Source organism: Nasonia vitripennis, chromosome 1 (assembly GCF_009193385.2).
Source record: "Nasonia vitripennis strain AsymCx chromosome 1, Nvit_psr_1.1, whole genome shotgun sequence".
Lineage (NCBI taxonomy): Eukaryota > Metazoa > Arthropoda > Insecta > Hymenoptera > Pteromalidae > Nasonia > Nasonia vitripennis.
Window position 1 is genome coordinate 24,168,078 of NC_045757.1, and position 20,979 is coordinate 24,189,056.

General features: G+C 38.2%; 1 protein-coding gene across 3 annotated transcripts; it reads left to right on the forward strand.

Annotated features, from left to right (window-relative positions):
• The first annotated feature begins 637 nt into the window (after nucleotides 1–637).
• Nucleotides 638–17,920, forward strand: LOC100115571 (cyclin G). Of its 3 annotated transcripts, none has more exons than XM_031933552.2 (7): nucleotides 638–886; nucleotides 13,036–13,286; nucleotides 13,660–14,079; nucleotides 14,172–14,420; nucleotides 14,513–14,721; nucleotides 14,807–14,879; nucleotides 14,967–17,920. In XM_031933552.2, exons 2-6 carry the CDS (start codon nucleotides 13,167–13,169, stop codon nucleotides 14,850–14,852), a joined length of 1,044 nt encoding a protein of 347 aa, XP_031789412.1. In that variant the 5' UTR covers nucleotides 638–886; nucleotides 13,036–13,166; the 3' UTR covers nucleotides 14,853–14,879; nucleotides 14,967–17,920. The 3 variants fall into 3 exon arrangements, with proteins under 3 accessions (XP_031789412.1, XP_001600259.2, XP_032453667.1); XM_001600209.6 differs by lacking the exon at nucleotides 638–886 and adding an exon at nucleotides 1,100–8,034 and having other exon boundaries at nucleotides 14,967–17,009; XM_032597776.1 differs by lacking the exon at nucleotides 638–886 and adding an exon at nucleotides 12,883–12,920 and having other exon boundaries at nucleotides 14,967–17,009.
• The last annotated feature ends 3,059 nt before the right edge of the window (nucleotides 17,921–20,979 follow it).

A 20,979-nucleotide genomic window follows, 5' to 3' on the forward strand; every position in this document is an offset into this window, starting at 1 on the left:
TAAATGTGTAGCCTAATAAATGATCTCCACAAGGTAAAAAATAAAGAGTTTTTGCTGGTAACTCGCATGCAGCACAAAGATTAGAGCATGTTTTATACAACTTAGCCCAAAGTTTTAGCATGAGCAAAATTTCAAGTTATTTTAAAATAAAATACGTATGATTCGTCTTTCAGTTTGAAGCTATTAATCGCTTACTTATACAATGAAGAACATAATCATACAATCATTTCCTATGCTATTTAACTAATTATAATAATAAAATTTTCATTTGGAAATGTGCGTTATTTTTTATTCTCCTTTCCCTTTTGAGACAATGGTGGGCCTTGTTTTTAAATCAGACACTAATTTATTATATAATACATTCTCTTACAAAATTTTATAATTTTATTTAAAAAAATAATTTTACAATTTATTACCATACAATTCAAATTTAAACATTTTTATAGGTTAAATTTTGAGCAGGTGTGTTCCTTCGTTTCAACTGCAGTCTGCTACAGTGGATTGGCAGTACTGCCCAAAACGTTATGTTCTACGTAAACCCTAACGTATACGCTCAATTGTGGACGCAGCCTAACATACAGCAGCGCTTGGCCTTATCCTTATCCGTGCACAGAGCAGCTCCCATACATGCATGCGCGGAAAGTGTCAAAGTGTAGGGGGGAGAGAGAGGGTACTGGCGTAGCTCGCTAGAGTTTCTGTCCAGCCAGCAGCGCCCAGTTTCGGCCCCGCTACGAGCGAGAGTCTCACGGCTCTTTCTCGAGACCCGTAGCTCTCTCCCTCTCGGCGGCGTCGTTTTTCTTTTTTTCCTCCCCGTAACCGAGGAGCAACAAACAAAGGGGCATTGGCTGATCTCCTGAGTTGAAGCTCGCCAGCGGAACGCATCCGGGTGAGTGAGAGAATCGCTGTATATTTTCTCCATAGCCTACATCGTCAGCCACTGACTCGCCTTTATCTATACTGACGCGCTCTCGCGGGGCTCTCTTTCTCGCTCTCTCGCGCAAGTGCGTAGTAGCGAGAGAGCTCCGACTTCTTTCTTTGTCTTTCTCTCTCTCTCTCTCTCTCTCTCTCTCTCTCTCTCTCTCTCTCTCTCTCAGAGAAAGATGTGCCCGATTCGCCTTCTTTTCCGTATCGTACGCGCGTTAGATAATGCTAATGTGGCCTCATACGATAGATAGATCGTTCGAGCGAGAGGGGAGATGGAAATCGAGAGACGAGACCTAGCGACGACATCGACGGCGGCAGTGGCGGCGATCCGAGTGTTGCTGTTTTGCGTGCTGAAAGAGCAGTCTGCGGAATGCGCATTTTCTCTCGTCCTCTTTTTTTGTTGCCTCTCTTCTCTCTCTCTCTCTCTCTCTCGCTGCAGCTGGCCTCCGGCGCGAGTCTCGCATTTTTTATACGCAGACACGCGCCTTGGGTTTGTTTTTGTTGTTGCGCGTATTGATTTCTCGCGTCTCTCTCCCGAGTCGCGCAGCTCTATATCCTACTACCTGTATACTACGAGCGATATGGGACTCGACGTCGATGCGAATACGTAATGTTTACCACTTTCGACTGACGAATCATCGCTAATCGCAGCAGCTGAGTCTCTCCTGCGTCATCGCATTTACTGCGCGGACTTTGCGAAAAGAGAGGGCTGACGGCTTTTGTTTCGTATATAGGGAGAATAGCGCTATATACTGCGCTTGGTAACAGCCGAGAGGCGCTCGCTTGCGTGTTTACACCGCGCAAAGCGTCTATATAATGGAAGCTTCGATTGTTGCTGGCGCAGAAAATGCATGTAATTGAGCATTCGAATGACGCTATACGGCATAATACAGTGTGATGTCGCGCTTTGTAAACAAAGAGGGAAGTATGAACTACAATTGCGGAATGTTTAATAAACTCGTGAGTCCGATAACACGAAGCAAATTTTGCACTACTGACAAAAGTTATTCACGTAACGCGCGACGTTCAACATTATCACACCCCCCTTACGCGCAATGAAATTGCAAATTTCCAGCCTCGAATGCCGAATATCGTTAATCGAATTTCGGTTGTGTGCATAACCAAGTATCATGACTGTCGAACGCAGAGTCCAATGACGTCTGACGTCACGAAAGCAAAGTTCGCCTTTTAAATTTTGATAGGATGATCAGAGATAAGGATGTTGTTTACATTGAACGCCGAAATCTGCGGGCTTTTGCGCGATTTTATCTCTTTCGTTTTGAAAATGAAAATAATACTCGGCGGACAAAGGGAGACTTATTTCTCGAAAACATGAGGTGTATGTACGATTACATACATCACTGTTTGCAAAATTATCGTTCTGTCATATATACGTATATCTTCGATTTTTTCGATCTAAAAAATGATGAGGAACATTTTCACGATCAATAAATTAAAGATGACTTAGTTGTTGAATTTTAAGAGATAAACAAGCTCACAATCTTTAACCTTGATTATCAATCTGATTTAAAAACGGAGATTAAATTTTAATGTGCAATTGAACATCGTTTGCTATTCGCCGACGATTATCCGTAATGACACACTTAAAAAAAAACTTATGCATATGTATCGATTTTTTCTTATTTACAGAGCTTACGCTGCATTATACAAGGATGAGAATCGAACTCATACGTGAAATAATTGATTGTTAAAATAAATCAATCGGGACAAATTATAGGATCGGGGCGACTATAGGAAGCCTTTAAAAGGCTTATGTATATGGTCATAAATAAAAATTTTATCACTAATATTTGGAAAAGTACTTATTCGATTAGAAGCTGAAAATCGATAAACGCATTCGAGACATTTCATTTCTCAATGTATACAGTTCTTCTGCAATAATTACATTATAACGATTTCCCTGTTTCAATAGACACGGAAAATAAAGGTTAACAGTGTAGCTTCTAAATTACACAATCAACGTTGAATTATCAAACGAGTAACGCAACATCATTTTTACATTATAATGAAAATTTTAACTAGCGTTATTATCTAATTCATGAAATTAAAAAAACACTTGAAAAATCGTGCCCAATAAACAAATTTGCAGTACAAAATGAACCGTACTAAAATTCTAATACAAAACCAATTGTTTTGAAATATAATATTTTTCAGCTTTTATTTCGAGATTTTTAATACTTTAACAGCGTAGCAATTAAATTTCTTCTTTAATCGTATGATTTATATTTAAAGATCTAAAATCTGACCATGCAAGTTTTTATCTAAAAACGCAGACTTGTTTTGAAAGACGTTGCAGTATACGTTTCTGAAAGAATCGTTAACGGTTATAGAAATGATTTCATTATTTTTTGCTAAATGTTAGTAGAATGTTTATTCAACAACTTTCAAATAAAAATAGCGAATACCAAGGTATATTTGGTACCAAAACTTGAAAAAATTTTAATCGGTGTACCACGAAGAAATCTGTTTTATCGACGCCACGGAAGGGAACATTGAAGTTACTTTTTGCTTGATGCGTATATTTTTATCGAATTACATTGAGAGCAGGTAACGTTTTTGAAATGAAAGTGTATTACTTAGATAATTTAAATAAATGTTAACGATACCCGACTTTTTATATTATCTTTTACATTTTTCATAGCATCATTCGTTGTCAAAGATGTTTTCTTCATATTCAATTAATAAGTCCAACAAAATAAATAACGAATTTGCATTTTTAAGTGCACACTTTGTAACTCCAGAAAATAAAAAATGTTAACACCAGCGACGAAGTAGGTTATGTATGTGAAAAATGCTTTTACGAAGACGAGTCGTGTCTTGACGAATTTGGATGTGTCTGGACGGGTAGAAAACTTTCACTGTGTATTTGGTTACACTGCGTCGATTCGTCGTTTGTAAAATGCGTACATTGTACAGAGGAAATATTCAGTATCCGCGTCTCTAAACGTTTTACTGTTATTTCTCAAATGTTTATTACTAGAGTTAGATTACAATCAATATATGCAAATTTTTCATTAGATACATCGTGCAAAATACATAAAATATATCCGACTGTAGCAAAATAATCTTATAAACATAAAAAGGTCCGGTGGTCCGATTTTTAAAAATTTTGCGATACATTCAGCGCATACTATAGGCTTCCAAGATTTCTGGAATTATCTCCACGCTTGATGTGTGCTCAAATACGAAGGTTAGCAGAATATGCTTTTTAAATAGACTCACTATCACGTGTATATCGTCTGCACGTGTTTGAGCGGCCCGAGCGTGTTCGAACACGCACAATTCTAAGATAGTACGATACGTATTCGTTACGTCATTCACTTACTCCTTCCACCGTTAATCGGCCAGACAGCAGCATTCTCTGTGTTTCAATATACGAAAGCGCCGAAATCGGCTGTCTCACAATATTCTTTTCTGGAAACTTCTGCTCTAAGGCAACAAGTTGTTGATTTCTCTATATTCCAAAAACGTACGTTTAAATATAATGAATTAACGATGCGTGAAAAATTATTAAAAACCATTTTTACTCTGTTAGAAGTGTGTTAAGGTTAAATATTTGCTGCACGCAGAAATTAACAGAAAATGATTTATAGGCAACGAGTATGTCACAGTATCCTGCTCTATAAAATTTGATTGTTAGATTAAATAAGCCGAATTAGCTTTATTTCCATAATATGCGTTATATTACGTTCGATTGCGCATAATTTGTTTAACATAATTCGTATATTTTCTAAAAATCGTAAGAAAAATTTGCAACGCGATATCTAATTTATAGGATCATGCGATGAACTGACCATCATTACTTACCGTCACAGCTCATTGCGATAATTCTTAAAAACTTATTATTACTAAGCATTAATATATGCTATAAACATGCGTTAAGCCGATGATAGGAATACGAATATCGACGTTTTTAAATGTACGTTTACATAACTATTTAACCGAACTCGTCATACAACGAGTTCGTGCCTGCACAGATTCTCAATGAATTCCGGAATTAATTCTTTCCCCAGTTACATAACGTACATTATTAATCCGTTTATGGAGTTGCATAACTCAAATTGCAACTGATCTGCACTTACTGTACGTATAGTAATTATTAGCTACTGACTGAATAATTCAACTTCAGCGATATATTCTCATTAAAACATAACACAGGCAAAGATTTATTTTTAGAGAGCGCCGCATAAATTTAATAGTATTAATGAATCATTCACCGATTGAAAATTGCTTTCGAGCCGAGTGAAGCTTGCTTTGTGAATCATTCAGTCCACACCTATACCTCTAAGTAGCTGCACTGCAGCCAAAACGCCATTCGCAACTACATTATCTCAGCTAACATTGTAAAAATGACTGTACACGAAAAATGTATTTCGTCATTGCTTCCCTCCCTTACTCGAGTGTTTATCGAAGTAAGCTAGATCGAGAGCACGATATAATTTTTCTGTGTTTTACAGAATGAATCAATTTGATGATTTTTCAAATTTTATTCCGGCCAAATGAGCCGGCTTATCGGTGATTCAGCCGCAAAGCGCCAGCAGCGCGAAAATAACTTCCAGCGCAAGGTCTACCAAGGTTTTGCTACGGCCCTGACTCTTTTTCATCATACTCTTTCTTGCCATCTCTCCCTTCTCGGTGGAGTTTCTCTTTGTCTTGTCGAACGTAGAGCGAGTATCCCCTAACTGAACTTGATAAATATATAAATAGACCTATATCCTAGCCTTTCGAAAACTGTATAAATACGTAAATCACATGATTTTTTTCTCCCAGAGAATAAAAACACACGTTGAATGACGTAATTTTGTCTGCGAAAAATCGCTAGCTACGCTACTATTCAGCGTTATTCAATAAATTGTTTAATTAAATTATTCAATGTTCTACAAAGATTTTAAAATTATCATTAAATTGGTTGCGAGATGGGTGCAGTACATCGGGCGCTATTCTACATCAATATGGCTATTAGCGTCTATCGGAAAAGTTTATCTAGAAAATTATAGCACTTAGGGCCAATTAAACGTTGAATTGTAATTCTGATGCACGCTCCTGCTTAACAGTATACTTGTGTGCTGACCCATTTTTATATAACACGTACATTGGTCAACTTCCTTTTATATGCTGATGCGTATACGGTCAAGTTTCGGAGCTACTGGATTCAGGCACTCGACAGTCCGTTGAAATTATACTTTATCTACAATTCACCGTCTAGTTTATCTACGTTTTTTCATGCTCGGTGAAGTATTTATTCATGTGTAGCTTTTCCATGCCTTTATTAAACTTAGTCACGTTCAAACACGAAATGTAATTTTTAAACTACGAACGTTCGAGTGTATACACCAGCTGTTTGCCCGTTTGAATATATTTTGAAAAACTTGAGGAAAACTTCGACAGTACACCAGGCCTCGCAATCCGAGAAAAGCCAGTACCAAAATCGATAGATAAATCTTTTAATTTTCATTGAGGAGCGCGAGTTGACCTATTGTGCTCCCCTCTGTACCCCGCACGTACAATTCCGCTCAGCACGGAGTGTACCCTACATATGTACGTGATACTAGCGTCATTCGTTGCCTCAGCTCCGCGAGTACAGCCAGCGCTCTCTCCCCCATCGCAGTTATTCTTTCCATTTCAAATAAACGTCAAACTCGACGTTGAAAGAAAAAACCCAGCGCGCGATCGCGCGCAATGCTAAATGCGCCCGGTAAACGCACGAATAAGAGCGATTCGTCCCGCGCACTAAAATAGCTCCACTGATGCTTGCGAGTGTATACTATAAGTATAGGCGTAAAAGAGAGGGAGATAGATAGAAAAAACCCTGGCGCGGCATAGGCCAGGGGCTCCCGCGGCAAGGCTACCCGTCGAATATACGTCCCTGAACTTCGAATCGTACGAGGCTCGGCTCGAGCTCGGCCGTCCTCGGCTATCTTCGCTCTCTTCCCCCTCTCTTCTTCGCGCGTACGCACAGCTGCGCGACGACGCTCGCGTACACACCTATATGGAGACCTGTTTGGATGTGTGGTCGCTTGATACGTACGTATAGCGGTATAGTAGTGAGCCAAGCCGAGGCTATAGCCCCCCGAAAACCGGCGAAACGGCCAGATGTAGTTGAAACCTTGCAGAGTAAGCTCGACGCGGACGGAACAAGTACAATATAACTCAGTGCTACGCTGCGATAAAGCGACGCACAAAGGAAGACGGGGAGAGAGAAGCCAGCGCCATTAGACGCTGATCGGATCGTAATAGTGCAACGGAAAAGGTGAAGAGGATAGCATCGATTTTTCAAGAGTGAGAGAGAAGGATTTCTCAAATTGTTTCGGAACGTTGGCTTGGAAGCGACTGGAGTCACCTGTGTGAATAAACTGTGCTCCGTGTGCGCGCGCATCCTCGTCTTACGCAGGTCTCGCGCGTATTCGTGATACGCGCTTGGGATGATTTTGAAAGAGTCGGTTGTGAAGTGTCGTATTATGAGGCGCTCGGGACGGGTTCTAATAGAAGGAAAAACGCTGCTAGCGTCAATTCACAAAGTTTCCCGAAACCACGAACTCTATTAGACGATATTACATCGAAGTGCAAAGAAAATCCTCGACTTATTTATTTATTTATTTATTTATTTATTGTACATAATAACGCAACTAGCTCCAAGTCATTATTATTTATTATTTATTGCCTCAACACTCAACGCGCGAGAGGAGTCAAGTATTCACACATTCCGCCTAGGAAGAGCAACGAGCAAGACTGATTAAGATTCTCTTTACAATACTTACTTACGTCGAACGAAGAATCGAAACGGATAAGAAATCATCGTAATAACCTAGTGAAACACAGTGAAAGTTCAAGGAGAAGCCAAGAAGAGAATCTCGACGACACCTCACCGTCTTTGTCTCTCGTTCTCGCACCGGCCCTCGGCTGTTTTTCACAGTCCTCCTTCGCTTGCATCAGCCGTTCTTGGAGCGCGCGAGCTCGAACTCACGTACACCACTGCTCTCTCTCTCTCTCTTTGTTCCGTCGTGAAGCCAGCGCGTATACTGCATTGCGCTGCTGTACCAGTACCTACACCGAAGTACTGAGTCTTTCATCCTACTTTCTGTGATAAACGTGAGTATGCATACATTAGTCGACTTTGCCATTCATGGATTTAAGCTTTTTTTCAAATTTTCCGATTTTCTTGCCGCTGCCTTTGTTTACGTCAGTGGTATAGGGCGTAGGCGGGACGTGCCTCTCCGCTGATATAGTTTCGGGAGAAGCACAAAGGGCTCCCCGCCTTTGAAACTGTACTTAGTGCCCACTGTTTTTAATTGCACCAAGAAATGATGATTTGCATTAATTTTGTTTGCATTACAATAGGAGATTTTATATCAAACTTTTATGAATAAAAATTTGATTATTAAGATTAATTGAGAAGCGTTGATTCAGGGGGAGTACACTGATGAAATATACACTGATGAAGCGATACTATTGATCGCGGCTAGGGACATAACTCGATACTTCTGCGTCTGATGAAATAAATGACGTTCGCTCGTTGAAAAGCACGCCAGAGTTTTTGCAATGAAAAAAAAAGAAGTCGAGCTTCTTTCATAAGTCAGTGCTCCAAAAATAAGACAAGCGTTGCTCTAGACTTTTCCATCGCTAGATTTCTCCCACCGCCGAAAAACAGAACCGCGAAACCCGCAACCTACGAATCTCGCATTACGCAGCACCTTCGGAAGTCGTCTCTTTGCGTCAGAAAACTTCAAAATTTCATAATCATCTTCTCGGTAAACTTGTTTACGCGCGAACGTTGCTAAGCGTGCGATAAGAGATTCGATTCGTCATAGACCTATGCAGAAAGAGAGAAATCGACGCGCAATTTCTGGAAATCGTCCGAAACTCTCCCGTCCTTTTTTAAATATAGAAAATAACGCATAGGTATAGTAGACTGTGGACTAGGAAGCGACGAATCGAGGCCTGCCGTAGCTCTCGAAGGACGTAATCGAATTTTACGGCAATCTCACCGCGCCCACACTTTCGACCCTGGCCTCCTTAGCCCTAAGAAGTGCCTTATTGCACTATTACACGGCTTTTATCGGTATACGGCTTATGGCCTCGTTGTAGCGTGTCCTTGCATTTTGCTAGCTTTCGTCCTGATTTCCTTTGCTGATTATTGTCCTTTTTATAACGACTGATCGAGCGGCCCGATATAGACTTGGGAGTGTGGGCGAGTTCGTTGTTAAGACAGAAATGACCTTTTAGAATTTTTCAAAATTCATTAGGCCCTTCTGCTTCTGCGGAAGCAAAAAAAATTGTTCGCTTAGAATGTTCCTCTCGAGCGAGTAAAGAAGCATGGCATGAGTGGGTGCTCCGAAACGGGTTTGAACGTGTCTCCTCTCGCTGAGGCCGGTAAAAATATGAGTCACTCGATCGATATGCTTATTTGTGCACGTATAATACGTATAAGAAAGTATACGCATCCCGATAGCTATTTTTTCTGTTAATAAATATTTTGTAATTATGCATGTGCACTTGAGCGATCGTAATGTTTTGTCATCAATTTTACGCAATTGCACGATGCCTAGACGTTTCAAGGTTATAGTCTAGAAAGGTTGTAATCACACGCTACAGAATGTACGTTGAACTAATTTTCGGTGCATTTGCATAATTAACGAGCACGTTCCTTTTAATCTCCGTAAAATTACGCGAAAAACCCGGCTCGATAAAAGAGCATGTAACTGGCTTCGTTACTCTTCTAGAACACTCCGTTCCATTACGACACGTCCCGCAGGCTTAACAACAAACACATTACGCAAACTCCAAAAAACAGAGCTCTCCTATAATAGTTCATACTTCGCAGCTCATAAATTTCCGGAGCAAAGTGCGAAAGCCAGCTTACAACCCGAATACGTCGTGCTGTGATTAGCTCTGGGGCTATATAAAAAGCGAACGGCGCGAACCTTCTGGCAATTTCGGCAAACTTTCTCGGCTGTGCCGGGAATCACGTATAAGTATATATAGATAAAGAGGCCTATACTAAGCTGCTGTGGAGAGATGATGGTGGGGAAGGCGGGAAATCGAGTTTCTTTTGCCTGTACTGTGAACTACGTAGTGGCGACGAGACGACGAGCAACACTATTTTTGAGATCGACGCCGTTATTTTTTTCTCTCTACTCCTTCTTTCGAGGGCACCGTGGCGCTGCGAAGTAGGTTCAATGACAAACTGGACGAAAAATAACTTTGCTTTGTCCCCCGAGCTTTTGTGAAAATAAAAAACGCTTTTAACGCGATTTATTTGTTGATGCAGTTGCGCGAAGGTCAGATATCAACGAAATTGGCGTGTGCGTATTTAATGAGACTTTGTTTATTGATGAAAGGAATGATCGCCGATGTTTTTTTAATTATCATGAGATGAGCGGTAATTTACTGCTCTCAGAGCGTATAATACCGTATTGATCTTCGAGATAAATACAGATTTTGTTGATCTTCGGTATTATCACTTTCGCCGATGCTCGAATGCAAAGATAAGGATCGGCCGCCGAACTCTTTCATATGAGTCAAATTATTCTCGGAACGACGTCAGCTCCTTTGTTTAAACGTATCCAGATAAGAATTTTCAGTTTCTGAGCAAGCATATTTTGTGCGTATAAAAAAAGATTTGCGTCGCGTTGACTACTTCAATCAGTCTAACATTTCGATGTTAGACTGATTGAAATGTTCTCGCGTTATTTCTATTTATCGCAGTCGTAATTAACAGAGTTCAAGAGGTGCGCAAGACTTACATAGTATACAGGTATACGAGTCGAGACATCTCTTTAATTACAAGCCGCGGGTAAACAGCGGAGAGAGAACGCGCGCAATCTTATAAATTATTGATCTTGTTTACACTGCTTGATAATTCTGTTTTCATTAACAACACGTCGCGTTCAAAGTCCCAAGGCAGCAAGAAACTCACCGCGGTGCGGATTTAAACCTCTTTTACACACACACACACACACGCGCGCGCGCGCGCGCGCGCGAGGTGAACAAACTCGCGATAAAGTGCGCGAGAAAAAAACACTCTCACTCGAGAATCGTTCTCTATTTATCAATAGACTTGTATCATTTCGAAGCAATTGACGTCTAAAGTGGGATACTCCAAGTCAACACTGATATACGTAGTTGAATTTCGGACAATTTCGTTATTGTCTCGCCGCCGACGGATTATAGTTCCCAGTCGAATGTTTTCGACGTCGGTTATATACTTATCTAATCGATCGACGGAAAGTTAAAAACATCAACAGCTATTCGGAGATGCGCAGTTCAAAGTTTGGCAAACGCAAGTATTCGTCGCACATACACCCACACACACGCGCGCGCGAGAGTGAGTTGTTTAATACCTTATTGTAACTGCAGAGTTAACTGTAATTTGCCAAAGAAAGTCTCTGGGGGAGATTCATAGAAACGTGTCGGGTGAAAAACTGTTTAGTGAAAGCTCCCATTATACTTGCATTGGCTATTCACACCGCGATGCGTATGAGTGCTGTACGTGTCTTGAACAAATTATTCCTATATTCTATACCTCATATACGTATATAAACGTTACGTTGCATTACAGTCCCGAAAAAATAATTAAAAGCCGAGTTATACTATATCTTACGAATCATCAAGCGCGCATTAATTTTAACCTTCCGTCACGAGCAAAACATTCTCTCCGATGACGTTCGGTCTGGCCGCAGCGACTGTGTGTTTTTTAACATCGTTGTTCCGCTTCCATCATCGGCCTCGAAGTCTCGATTCGTTATTTAGTCACCGCAGTCGGCTCGTAACCTTCGTGTATACGATTTTTTTACTCCCCGAGGCCCGATCGGGATACGTGATGCATTGCTTTCTGACTAAAAATCGGTACTCTTATATATTCGAACGCGAGTCCTTAGAACTCTCTCGAGTTCAATTTTTCCGATGGTGTCCCTTGCGCGTTCTCCGACCGCGCGGTCTTCGGCCGGCCATGAGAGTAGACAAATGAGAAAAAACCGTAAGCTTTGTGCGACCCTCTATACCTATAAAATTCTTTTGCAACGCCTTGCAGGCCTAAAAATGGCTCTCAAACGAAACCGCAGCAACAACCATTGCATATGCGTGCGGTGGTGATTTATATCTCCCTCGAGCATAAAAACAAGGTGTTTGCCGTTTCGACTGAATTGCACTCGCGGTCGTTGTCCGAGCAGTACTTATAAGCCTGCGCAGCGTATATCGCGTGTAAAGAAAGGCCTGTTGCATAATATCGCGGCGCGCAGTTCCGTTTGTGCGCGACGCGACTATAATTTCTGTTCGTTGGCAGAACCTCCTCGAGCAATGTCAGATCGAACGAGGTCGGATTCGAATCGTTCCGCAACCAGCTGTCCCATACAGCGCGTATATTTCACGCTCTTTTTTTCTCGAAAAAAATGAGAGAGAGAGAGAGAGAGAGAGAGAGAGAGAGAGAGAGAGAGAGAGAGAGAGAGAGAGAGAGAACTGCCACAGGTTGTTGTCGTTGTTGTTGTCGGGTATGCGCAAGAATCTCGAGGGTTTGTGTAACGCCTGCCGTTGCACTCTCCGCTTGCAGCTCTGATGGTTTTCGAAATAAGCGCGAAGACCGGTTCGACCTACATTCGAGTTGTTAGAACTTCGAAAAACGATAAAACGTAAAAATAAAAACGATACGAGAACGGCGTCACGAAAATTTTCGAAACTGCGTAGTATAGCGGAAAACGGCACTTTCACGCACACTATCCGCTGGTAAATTTCAACGCTGCTGTCTGCATTCGTGCCAGTATAGACACTTATACTTACTACTCTACTATACAACTCTGTTGATCAACAAAGAGCTCGATGAATGATGCACTCAGCTCTGCGGGGTCCTCCTGGCGCTTAGTGTGATTCATTATGTAGGTACTTTGCTGATACGTGCCAGAACTTTCGAATTTTCGGGAGGCTTTGAATTTTCTACTCTGTTGCTACCACCAAGCTTGATCGAAGCGTAAACGTTGCTTCGAGTGCGTTGAAAAATTTGGAAACATTTTTAAAACTAATATTTATTTATTCGCAAGAGTGAAATGAGTCATAATGCCAGTGGTTGCTAATGTTAGTTGCTATTTTTCCCTGTTGCAGATATCAGGCTAGCCAGGTGGACCATTCTTGTGGTGTGACGATCATCGTTGGATTGTTCTACTGTGTGGCAACGTCAAGCTACACTCCATCCCATCGATCATCGTTAACACTAGTAGTCGCACATTGCAGGAATGGATACTTCGGGCTCGCCTGTGCCGGATGCAATCCAACCGCTCTTCGAGCAACTCCAAGAAGCTCTTCTACTCGAAGGCAAATTTCAGCCCAATCTCCAGTTACCTGCAACCACTCAGGTGATTATCATAATATTACATCTATTTATTTATTCATATGCCTGCCATGCTTAGATTTAATTATATTTTGCATGTTAACCTCAAAATAATTTTGCCACAAAACATTTTTCGAGTTTAGTTATATGCATGGCACACAAATATTTAGAAAATAATATTTTTCAAAGCAGCGTATCAAACATTTTGTGCTTATATTTTGTTCAAATCAATCAACTGAGATATTTCTTTGAGGTTATGACAGGCATAATGTGTGTAGCAATGTGTTAAACATAAATTCATTGAAATTCTTTTTAAAAAATCTACAAAGTAAATGAATTATTCATAACAATTTTCAATGTTCTAAGTAGTTTATTCACAATCTGCTTTTCTTCAACAGAATGATGAAATCACAATTGGGTCACGAGATGGTTCGGCGCATGTACTTAGATGCCTCAAAGTCTGGTACGATCTTCCATCAGATGTTTTCTTCATTGCCATCAACCTCATGGACCGCTTCTTGACCAAAATGAAGGCCAGGCCAAAACATATGGCATGTATTAGCGTTTCTTCCTTTCACATAGCTGCCGTCCAAATGGCCCAACAATCCCTCGACGCTGATCACCTGGTCTCCATTTCTCAGTGCAAATGCACTGGTGGTGATTTGAAACGCATGTCTGAAGTGATTCGCAATAAACTGGAATGGGCTCCAGGCACGCAACCTATCACTCCGCTCACTTTCCTTCGTCTCTTCAATATTATGTTCCAAACTGCTGCATCGCAACTTGGCCTTGGAGATCTTTATGCCAGTATGGTCACGGTATGTGTAAAATACTTTACTCACTTTTTATGCCAACTTTGAATCTTATTTTCATCGTTTCTCCTTATAATACAATTTTTATAAATTTACAGGAATCCGAATTGCTTTTACGTCTGGAAATGGTAGCCTGCGACGGCAACTGCTCTAGCGTAAGACCATCGGAAGTGGCTCTCGTTCTTCTTTGTACCTATTTGGATGCTGCTGTGAAACGTTTGGAATCGAACGCTGAAAAGAATATGGTTAGCATGCCCGGCCCCTCATCCATGAACGATGCGCCAACTCCGGCGCAACAGATGTTGAGGTTGGTCGAATTTGCGGCTGAGATAAGAAAAATGTGCAAGGTAAAGCATGAACCTCTATGTATTATTCTTATTAAAATCAAATCCTTAAAAGCACCAAAGTACAAATTTTACAATCGACGGTATTTTTTCAGATCTCCGATGCAACTTTCTTTGCAACGCATGAATCTGTGGGTGCAATACTGAGCAAGTACAATGCTCAAGAACAAACACCGCATAGGCAGAGGCTTATCTGGAGATTATCGTCCAGAACAGCTCGCTTATTACGGCCAACTGATAAATTTACGTCTGTTTTACCTGTCATCGCCGAGCATACTCCAACACCTTCGCCTAAAAGAATTAGGTATTCATCTTTTTGTTTTGTTCGTAATCTTATAATCAATTTAAAATAAGTAAACAGTAACTCACCTCTCATTTCTATCTTACAGAAAAAGCCGTAAATTTGCGCGTCGTCAAGGACACAAAAGGCGTTAAATCAGAGAATATCATCGTTGAAGAAAGGTACATATTCAATCCATAAAATATACAAACTTTATGACTTGTAAACAAAATTTTTAAATTAATATTCGTATTTTTCTCTATTTCTAGGACACAGTAGTCCAGAAGTTAAATTTCAGTCAGTGGAACTCATCAACTGTTAAATCATGAAGGTTTTGCTGTTTTCAATAGTGAGCGATTTTCAATATGGTTGAATTCAGTCTTGTTCGATAAACAATTGTTGCTGTATGAGCAGTAATAACATGCGAGCTGTGAGTGCGTAAAAATCTAATTGGTTTGCCATAGAAAAGGAAAAAAATATCATTTAGTAGGAAATCATGGAAGTGAATGTGATAAGAAGTCTGCAGTGGTTTAGTAAAGTAGTAGGCGTCCACTGTTAAAGTATTTAGGTATATTCTATCTATAAATATATATAAATATATATTTACCAAATGCACAGAAAGCGAAAAAAAAAATATAAATAAGGTAAAAAACCCAAGAAAAAATAATATAATTACGCGTATTGTAGTTACAAATCAAACGTAAGCGTTAGACACAAGACGGACTTGAAAAAAAAATGCAAAAAAAGAATTATATTATTGTAAGTAAATTTGATATTGTGCGATTCATAATATTTCAGAAGTTCTTGTAAAAAATTAGTGTAATTTGTTTTAAAGAGGTTTCTAGTTTCTATATTACTGTAATGAATTTCTAATCTCTTCAAAATTATTTACTTTTAATGAATTTTGAACGTATCAATTTAAAGTTTACGAAGCTTATGATTTAACTTCTGAAATAACTGCGTAAAAAGTCATAACCCAAACAGAAATCAACTGCATGGGTGAAAAAAAAACTATGAATGCATGGAAAATCTAACTTTCTGCTTTACAAAGATTCGATTGGATTTTCTTTCTCATAATCTTTTTCATTCTCCTGCATTCATAAGTTACAGTGCAAAAAAAAGAATATATATGTAATTATACGTTATTAATTACGACGTCTTCTTAATCGTGTGAATTGAAGAGAATGCAAACGAAGTTTAATGGTCAAAAACTCTACCGTTTAATTCAATTAATTTTCTTTTATTTTCAAAAGAAATTTTACCGAAATCGATTTATTATTTTTATATATTTATCATCATGTAATTTATTTATTGTCAATGTTAGCGTCATACGTTAAACCGAAGTTAGTACACGTATAAAAGGACGTCTTTTAAATGATATCAAGAAAACACGAAGTTGCGTCTAAATTTCCGAACGAAGCCAGTTTGTGCTAGTCGCGATGTCTCTGTAAAACAGCATTTCTCGTTTTCTTAAACTGGCTACTCTGAACTTTCTTCTTTGAAATACTCTCTTCAGAATGTCGAGCGAAAAAAAGGTCTGAAGATAAGAACTGCGAAACATGTTTCAAAAACTATATTTAAGAGTTTACACGATCATTTCGGTAAATCGTGTTTGTGTAAACATCTTGTGAAAAGTGTAAAATAGAAATTAATGAATTTACAGTACCGATCGCAAATAATTTAACTTGCACATAACAGCTGATTTAGGACCAATGTTTAGTATTTATTGTCATTATAAGAAGTGTATTTTGTGCTTGAAAGTACGTCTCAAGTAAACCAGTATTTAATGTATTTTTCATTTTTGATTTTGATTTTTTTTTTTAATTTTTTCTGACGCACAATATCGTCTTTAAGACTCAAGTTATTTGAAAGAGTTGTTAGATTTTTTGTTTTGTTTCGTTTATTGCTTTTGGCATTTATTTTCATTGCAAGACTAAGCAGATTCGAGACACTTTTGTATATGCAAAGTTATTAATTATAGATTATGAATAATGAATTCTCAAGTTAAAGCATTATTTAAATGTTAGATTGTCTCGACTGCTTTGACCACTTTAATCCCAGAATCTCTGAGAAGTGCAGCTGTTATGTCAAGGATCTTGTCCATTTTGCACTTTTCTCACTATCGCGCAACTATTTATTACTGTAAATTGATTGTCACGAAACCTATACTCTGTTTGATGTTGATGTACACTCCGACACTTTAAAATTATGGAATGAAGGTAGTAAGAAAAGAGAAACTTGAGAATGGCGTATTTGATAAATATTCCCAAACCAACTTCACTGTTTATAATTATAAAGTAAAACTATAGGGATGAAATACGTGCGTTAAAAGAAAAGACTGCATTACTATTAATTGAACTAGTGAAAGTCGAAAGACAAGAGTATGACGAGTAAGTTAATTTTCAAGCGAAAGCAACATTAGGGCTCGATAGGTCGTTTCTAACTTACGTGGAAATCGGTGAAAGAACGCGACCATTAAAATAAACTGCGAAGAGTACAAAAGACGCTTTTTGGAATTCGCGAGAGGAGGAAGAAAAAGTAAAACTTAATAAGATTATTAAAATACTTTGTACGTATTTGCCCTTTAGAAGGGTCGAAGATCTCAGTTGCTGATATTCTGAGCGCTTGTATTTTTCTTTTTTTTTTCATTTTTTTTTTTTAATTTCTAAACTCAGCTTTTTTGACAATGAAAGTAGACACGCTATTATTTCAACATTTTATAATGTAAAAGCTTCTTGTCTTAGATTAACGAATTTTCAAAAATTAATAATTAAACTCCTCTATCTTTTATTGCAAACTAGAGAAACTTGCGCTCGGCTAACAACAAAACTGAGCGTTCGCGTATTAGCAGAAAACAAGCGTCGTTTTAGAAGCTTTCTTCTGTGTAAAAATCTATGTATCTTCAATTAATGAGAACACTGGAAAAATGTGTTTTTTTTTCTTTTTTTACAATTTATAACTCTATAACATATCTCAACACCCATGATCATCGTTGCGATTATGCGATACCATTCTTTTCTCTCTTTTCGTATAGTTTTAATGAGACGCGCATACAATTATTTCTTAGTCTTAGATATTAATACGTATCGCCCTTATAAAAATTAGTATTAAAACTAATAATTCTTGCCTTTTTCTGGATAAATCACATCGTCGCAAAAAAAAAAATAGATTTTACGTTTCCAAAAATAAAAACATCTCTTCAATAAAGAATTTTATATTGCAATTTCATTGTTCATATTTACTTTCCACATATCCTAACTATCAAATTTTAGAAAATTCTTTAAAAAAATGAAACAGTTGTTCAACACTTGCAAATAATTACTTGACTAGCGTAAAATTATATTCCTCTCTTACAAAAGTTTTTTTTAGTAAAATCTAATTTTTTACGTTTTTCAAATATATAACAACCTAACTGAAACTGTGCGAAGATATTTTTTTCGATTGCAGCAGTACTAGCGAAATTTAAAATCACATTTTTGTGATAAAAATCAATAAGTTAGGCCAAAAGAAACTCTCTTACTTGAGACAGCATTGACAAATTTCAAATGTACGAATGCCAACGTATACATTTTTGTTGATTGTGGGCAACCGCTTCTTATACTTGTTGAACAACTAAAGTAAGGCAACGGTATGATGAATCTTTTGAGCCTTTATAAAAAATTCTTTGACGTTTCGTTTATTTCTGAACTCACAACTATATATGCACCTATGTGACTTTAGGATCGATTACAACATATGCTCTAGAGATTCTCTTGTTAGTCTGTATTATTTTCACAACTCTGCAATTTAAAGAAAACTTATTAGTATACCATTATTATTATATGTAATCTCGATATGCAAATTAGTTACAGACACAGTCAGGGTAATCTCCTGACCGGTTACATTGCTTTCATTACTCTGAAAATTAAAAGAGACACCGGTATAGTAATCTAATTTATATACTAGTATTTTCATACTTTTAATCAAAATTGTAATAAAATAATTTTAAGTTAAATCATCATACCTTGGATTGCATATTACTTGTCGAGTGAAGGTTTGAAATGTCTTGAAGTTCTTTTCGCTTACGATAAATAATTTGCGTTTGCCATCGCATCTCGTATTTTTCCACATGTGCGAGGCAAACTGAAACTGTGAAAAAATAGCCGTTAGAATAGTATATTTTGTCATGCTAAAAAATGTTAATGTTTTCCGTTTTTCCACGATGATTTTCATATTTTGAGGACGTTCTTTGTTACATGCGAATTTAAAAAAGTTTTTAGGAATAATCATTAGAGGCCAGCCTTGTTCAAACGTTTTTCGGGCTTTTTTGCATGACGGTTCACAACAATTTGGTATTTTCTCGATTTGAACACTTCGGTTTCCCTATTTTTTTTGCTTTTCTATACCTGGTCATATAGAAAGGGCTAGCGTTCGTCGGCAGGTACGGAGGCGTATTGAATTTTCTTGACCATCTTTATTCGCTTGATGGGGACAGTGTCTCGATTTAGCTTTAATGACACTTTCTCTATTTTTTGCTTTCCCTACCTGGCCATGAGGAAGAGTAGCGGCGACCAGTTGCAGAGGCGCATCGATCTGCTAACGCGAGTGAAAGCTCGCTGGAAAATTTGTATAGACTGACCCTGTCGTAAACCTTAATCGTGAGCAGATGCAATAAATTTATTGCTTTTTGGGTAAGTACCTTTTTTTGGCTATAGTAGCTGATTTTATTGTTACGTCCTACGCGTATAACATCTATAGCTATCGAGTCCCATTTACACGCTATATGGCACAAGGTAAGCATACTGTGTTTAAATGGACCACCACACCTTTTATATAGATATACTACCAATGTTAATTTACGATCACTTGCTCCCAACTTCTGGAAAAACGAGGGCTTTTATAACTCTCAAAAAATTAGAGAATCTAGTGGTCGGTACAATCTTGACGCAGAAGTGAGTTGGGCAGCATTGATCAACAGAATCCCAGAGAAAAAATACTTAAAATATACTTTCCAGATGTGTCAAATATTTTTGGTTAGATGAGATCGATCATTTATTGTTTATTTTGGCCGAGGTTAGAAGCTCGGAAGAAAAGGGTACTTTGAAGTATCTTTTTCTCCAGGACCCCGTTGACGCATGACGTCCAGCTCACTTCCGCGCAAAGATTCTGTTGTGTTGTTCTCCTTTTTCCATAATTAGTTAAAGTTAAGAATATTATTTTGAGAGTTAATTATCGATAATCCTGAGGCAGAATCGATAACTTCCAAAATAATATTATTGGATTACCACCGAGGGATAGAGCCTTAGAGAGAAAATCTTTTCTCTATAACATACTTTAGTTAAGTTTGCTTAATATTGGAGCAACTTTGTCTCTGAATGTTATTAGCATGCTCGTCGCAAGATACTGGGCAACATTGAAGGGACTAGAGATACATAAGCTGTTATACTCAGGATATCAAAAGTCAATTTGCACTCGCACGGTGTCTATATTAACAGAAGACGTGATCCGTGCAAACGTATGGTCTATGCAAAATGTATCTTCCAAACCATAAATCTTAACAGAAAGACACATCTGTCAAATCTATGATTCGGGAATCTTCCCTTAAGCAATTACTATTATGATTAGTTTTTGTATTTAGAAGTTCGGATGATGGAGTTGCAAGTAAAAATACATCAATTAGCAATGTTTAATTTATTCAATTAATTTATTCAATTACAATAAGACGATGACATAATTTAGTTGACGCCTTTAGTCAATAATCTAGTAGTGAAGATAAAATACTGAATTCTGTAAATATATGTATATATATTTACAGAATTACTTTATACTTTTATATACTTTAATTACTTTATATTTATACTTTCGCGGGAAAATTACGACTTGCCTCTGCGTAAAATCTCTCACGAAATAGAGAGAAAGCCGGGGCAAGCGAACAGTTTATTCAAGAAGCATTGGAAATCGTGCAGAATCAAAGAGACTCTAAAATAGGCAAAATAGAGAAATATCAACGCAATTAAAATTAACGCAATCGCCGCGAGATAGCTTTTCGCACGCTGGAGAACTCTTCTACCTTCACGATTTGCTGCAAAGAGTAGTATGGTTCAGAAATGCCGCCAAGAGTAGCACAACTCACGTATTTCCCGCGAAGACTAGCACAACTCGCGACTTATATTACTTAAAATGTGAAGTATTTTACGTTTTTATTGGATTATTGGGTTAGTTAAGTTCATGAAAACCTTAGACAAAGACAGACAAACCTCAAAGTTTTAAAAAGTTTTAAAAATTTCTATAAAAAGTGAACAA

What these genes read in the sequence shown, in the direction of transcription:
- LOC100115571 (XM_031933552.2), top strand. Translation starts at nt 13,167, where the DNA reads ATGGATACTTCGGGCTCGCCTGTGCCGGATGCAATCCAACCGCTCTTC. An exon ending in TTTATGCCAGTATGGTCACG is followed by an intron (nt 14,080 to 14,171) that starts GTATGTGTAAAA and finishes ATAAATTTACAG; the next exon opens with GAATCCGAATTGCTTTTACG. An exon ending in CCTTCGCCTAAAAGAATTAG is followed by an intron (nt 14,722 to 14,806) that starts GTATTCATCTTT and finishes TCTATCTTACAG; the next exon opens with AAAAAGCCGTAAATTTGCGC.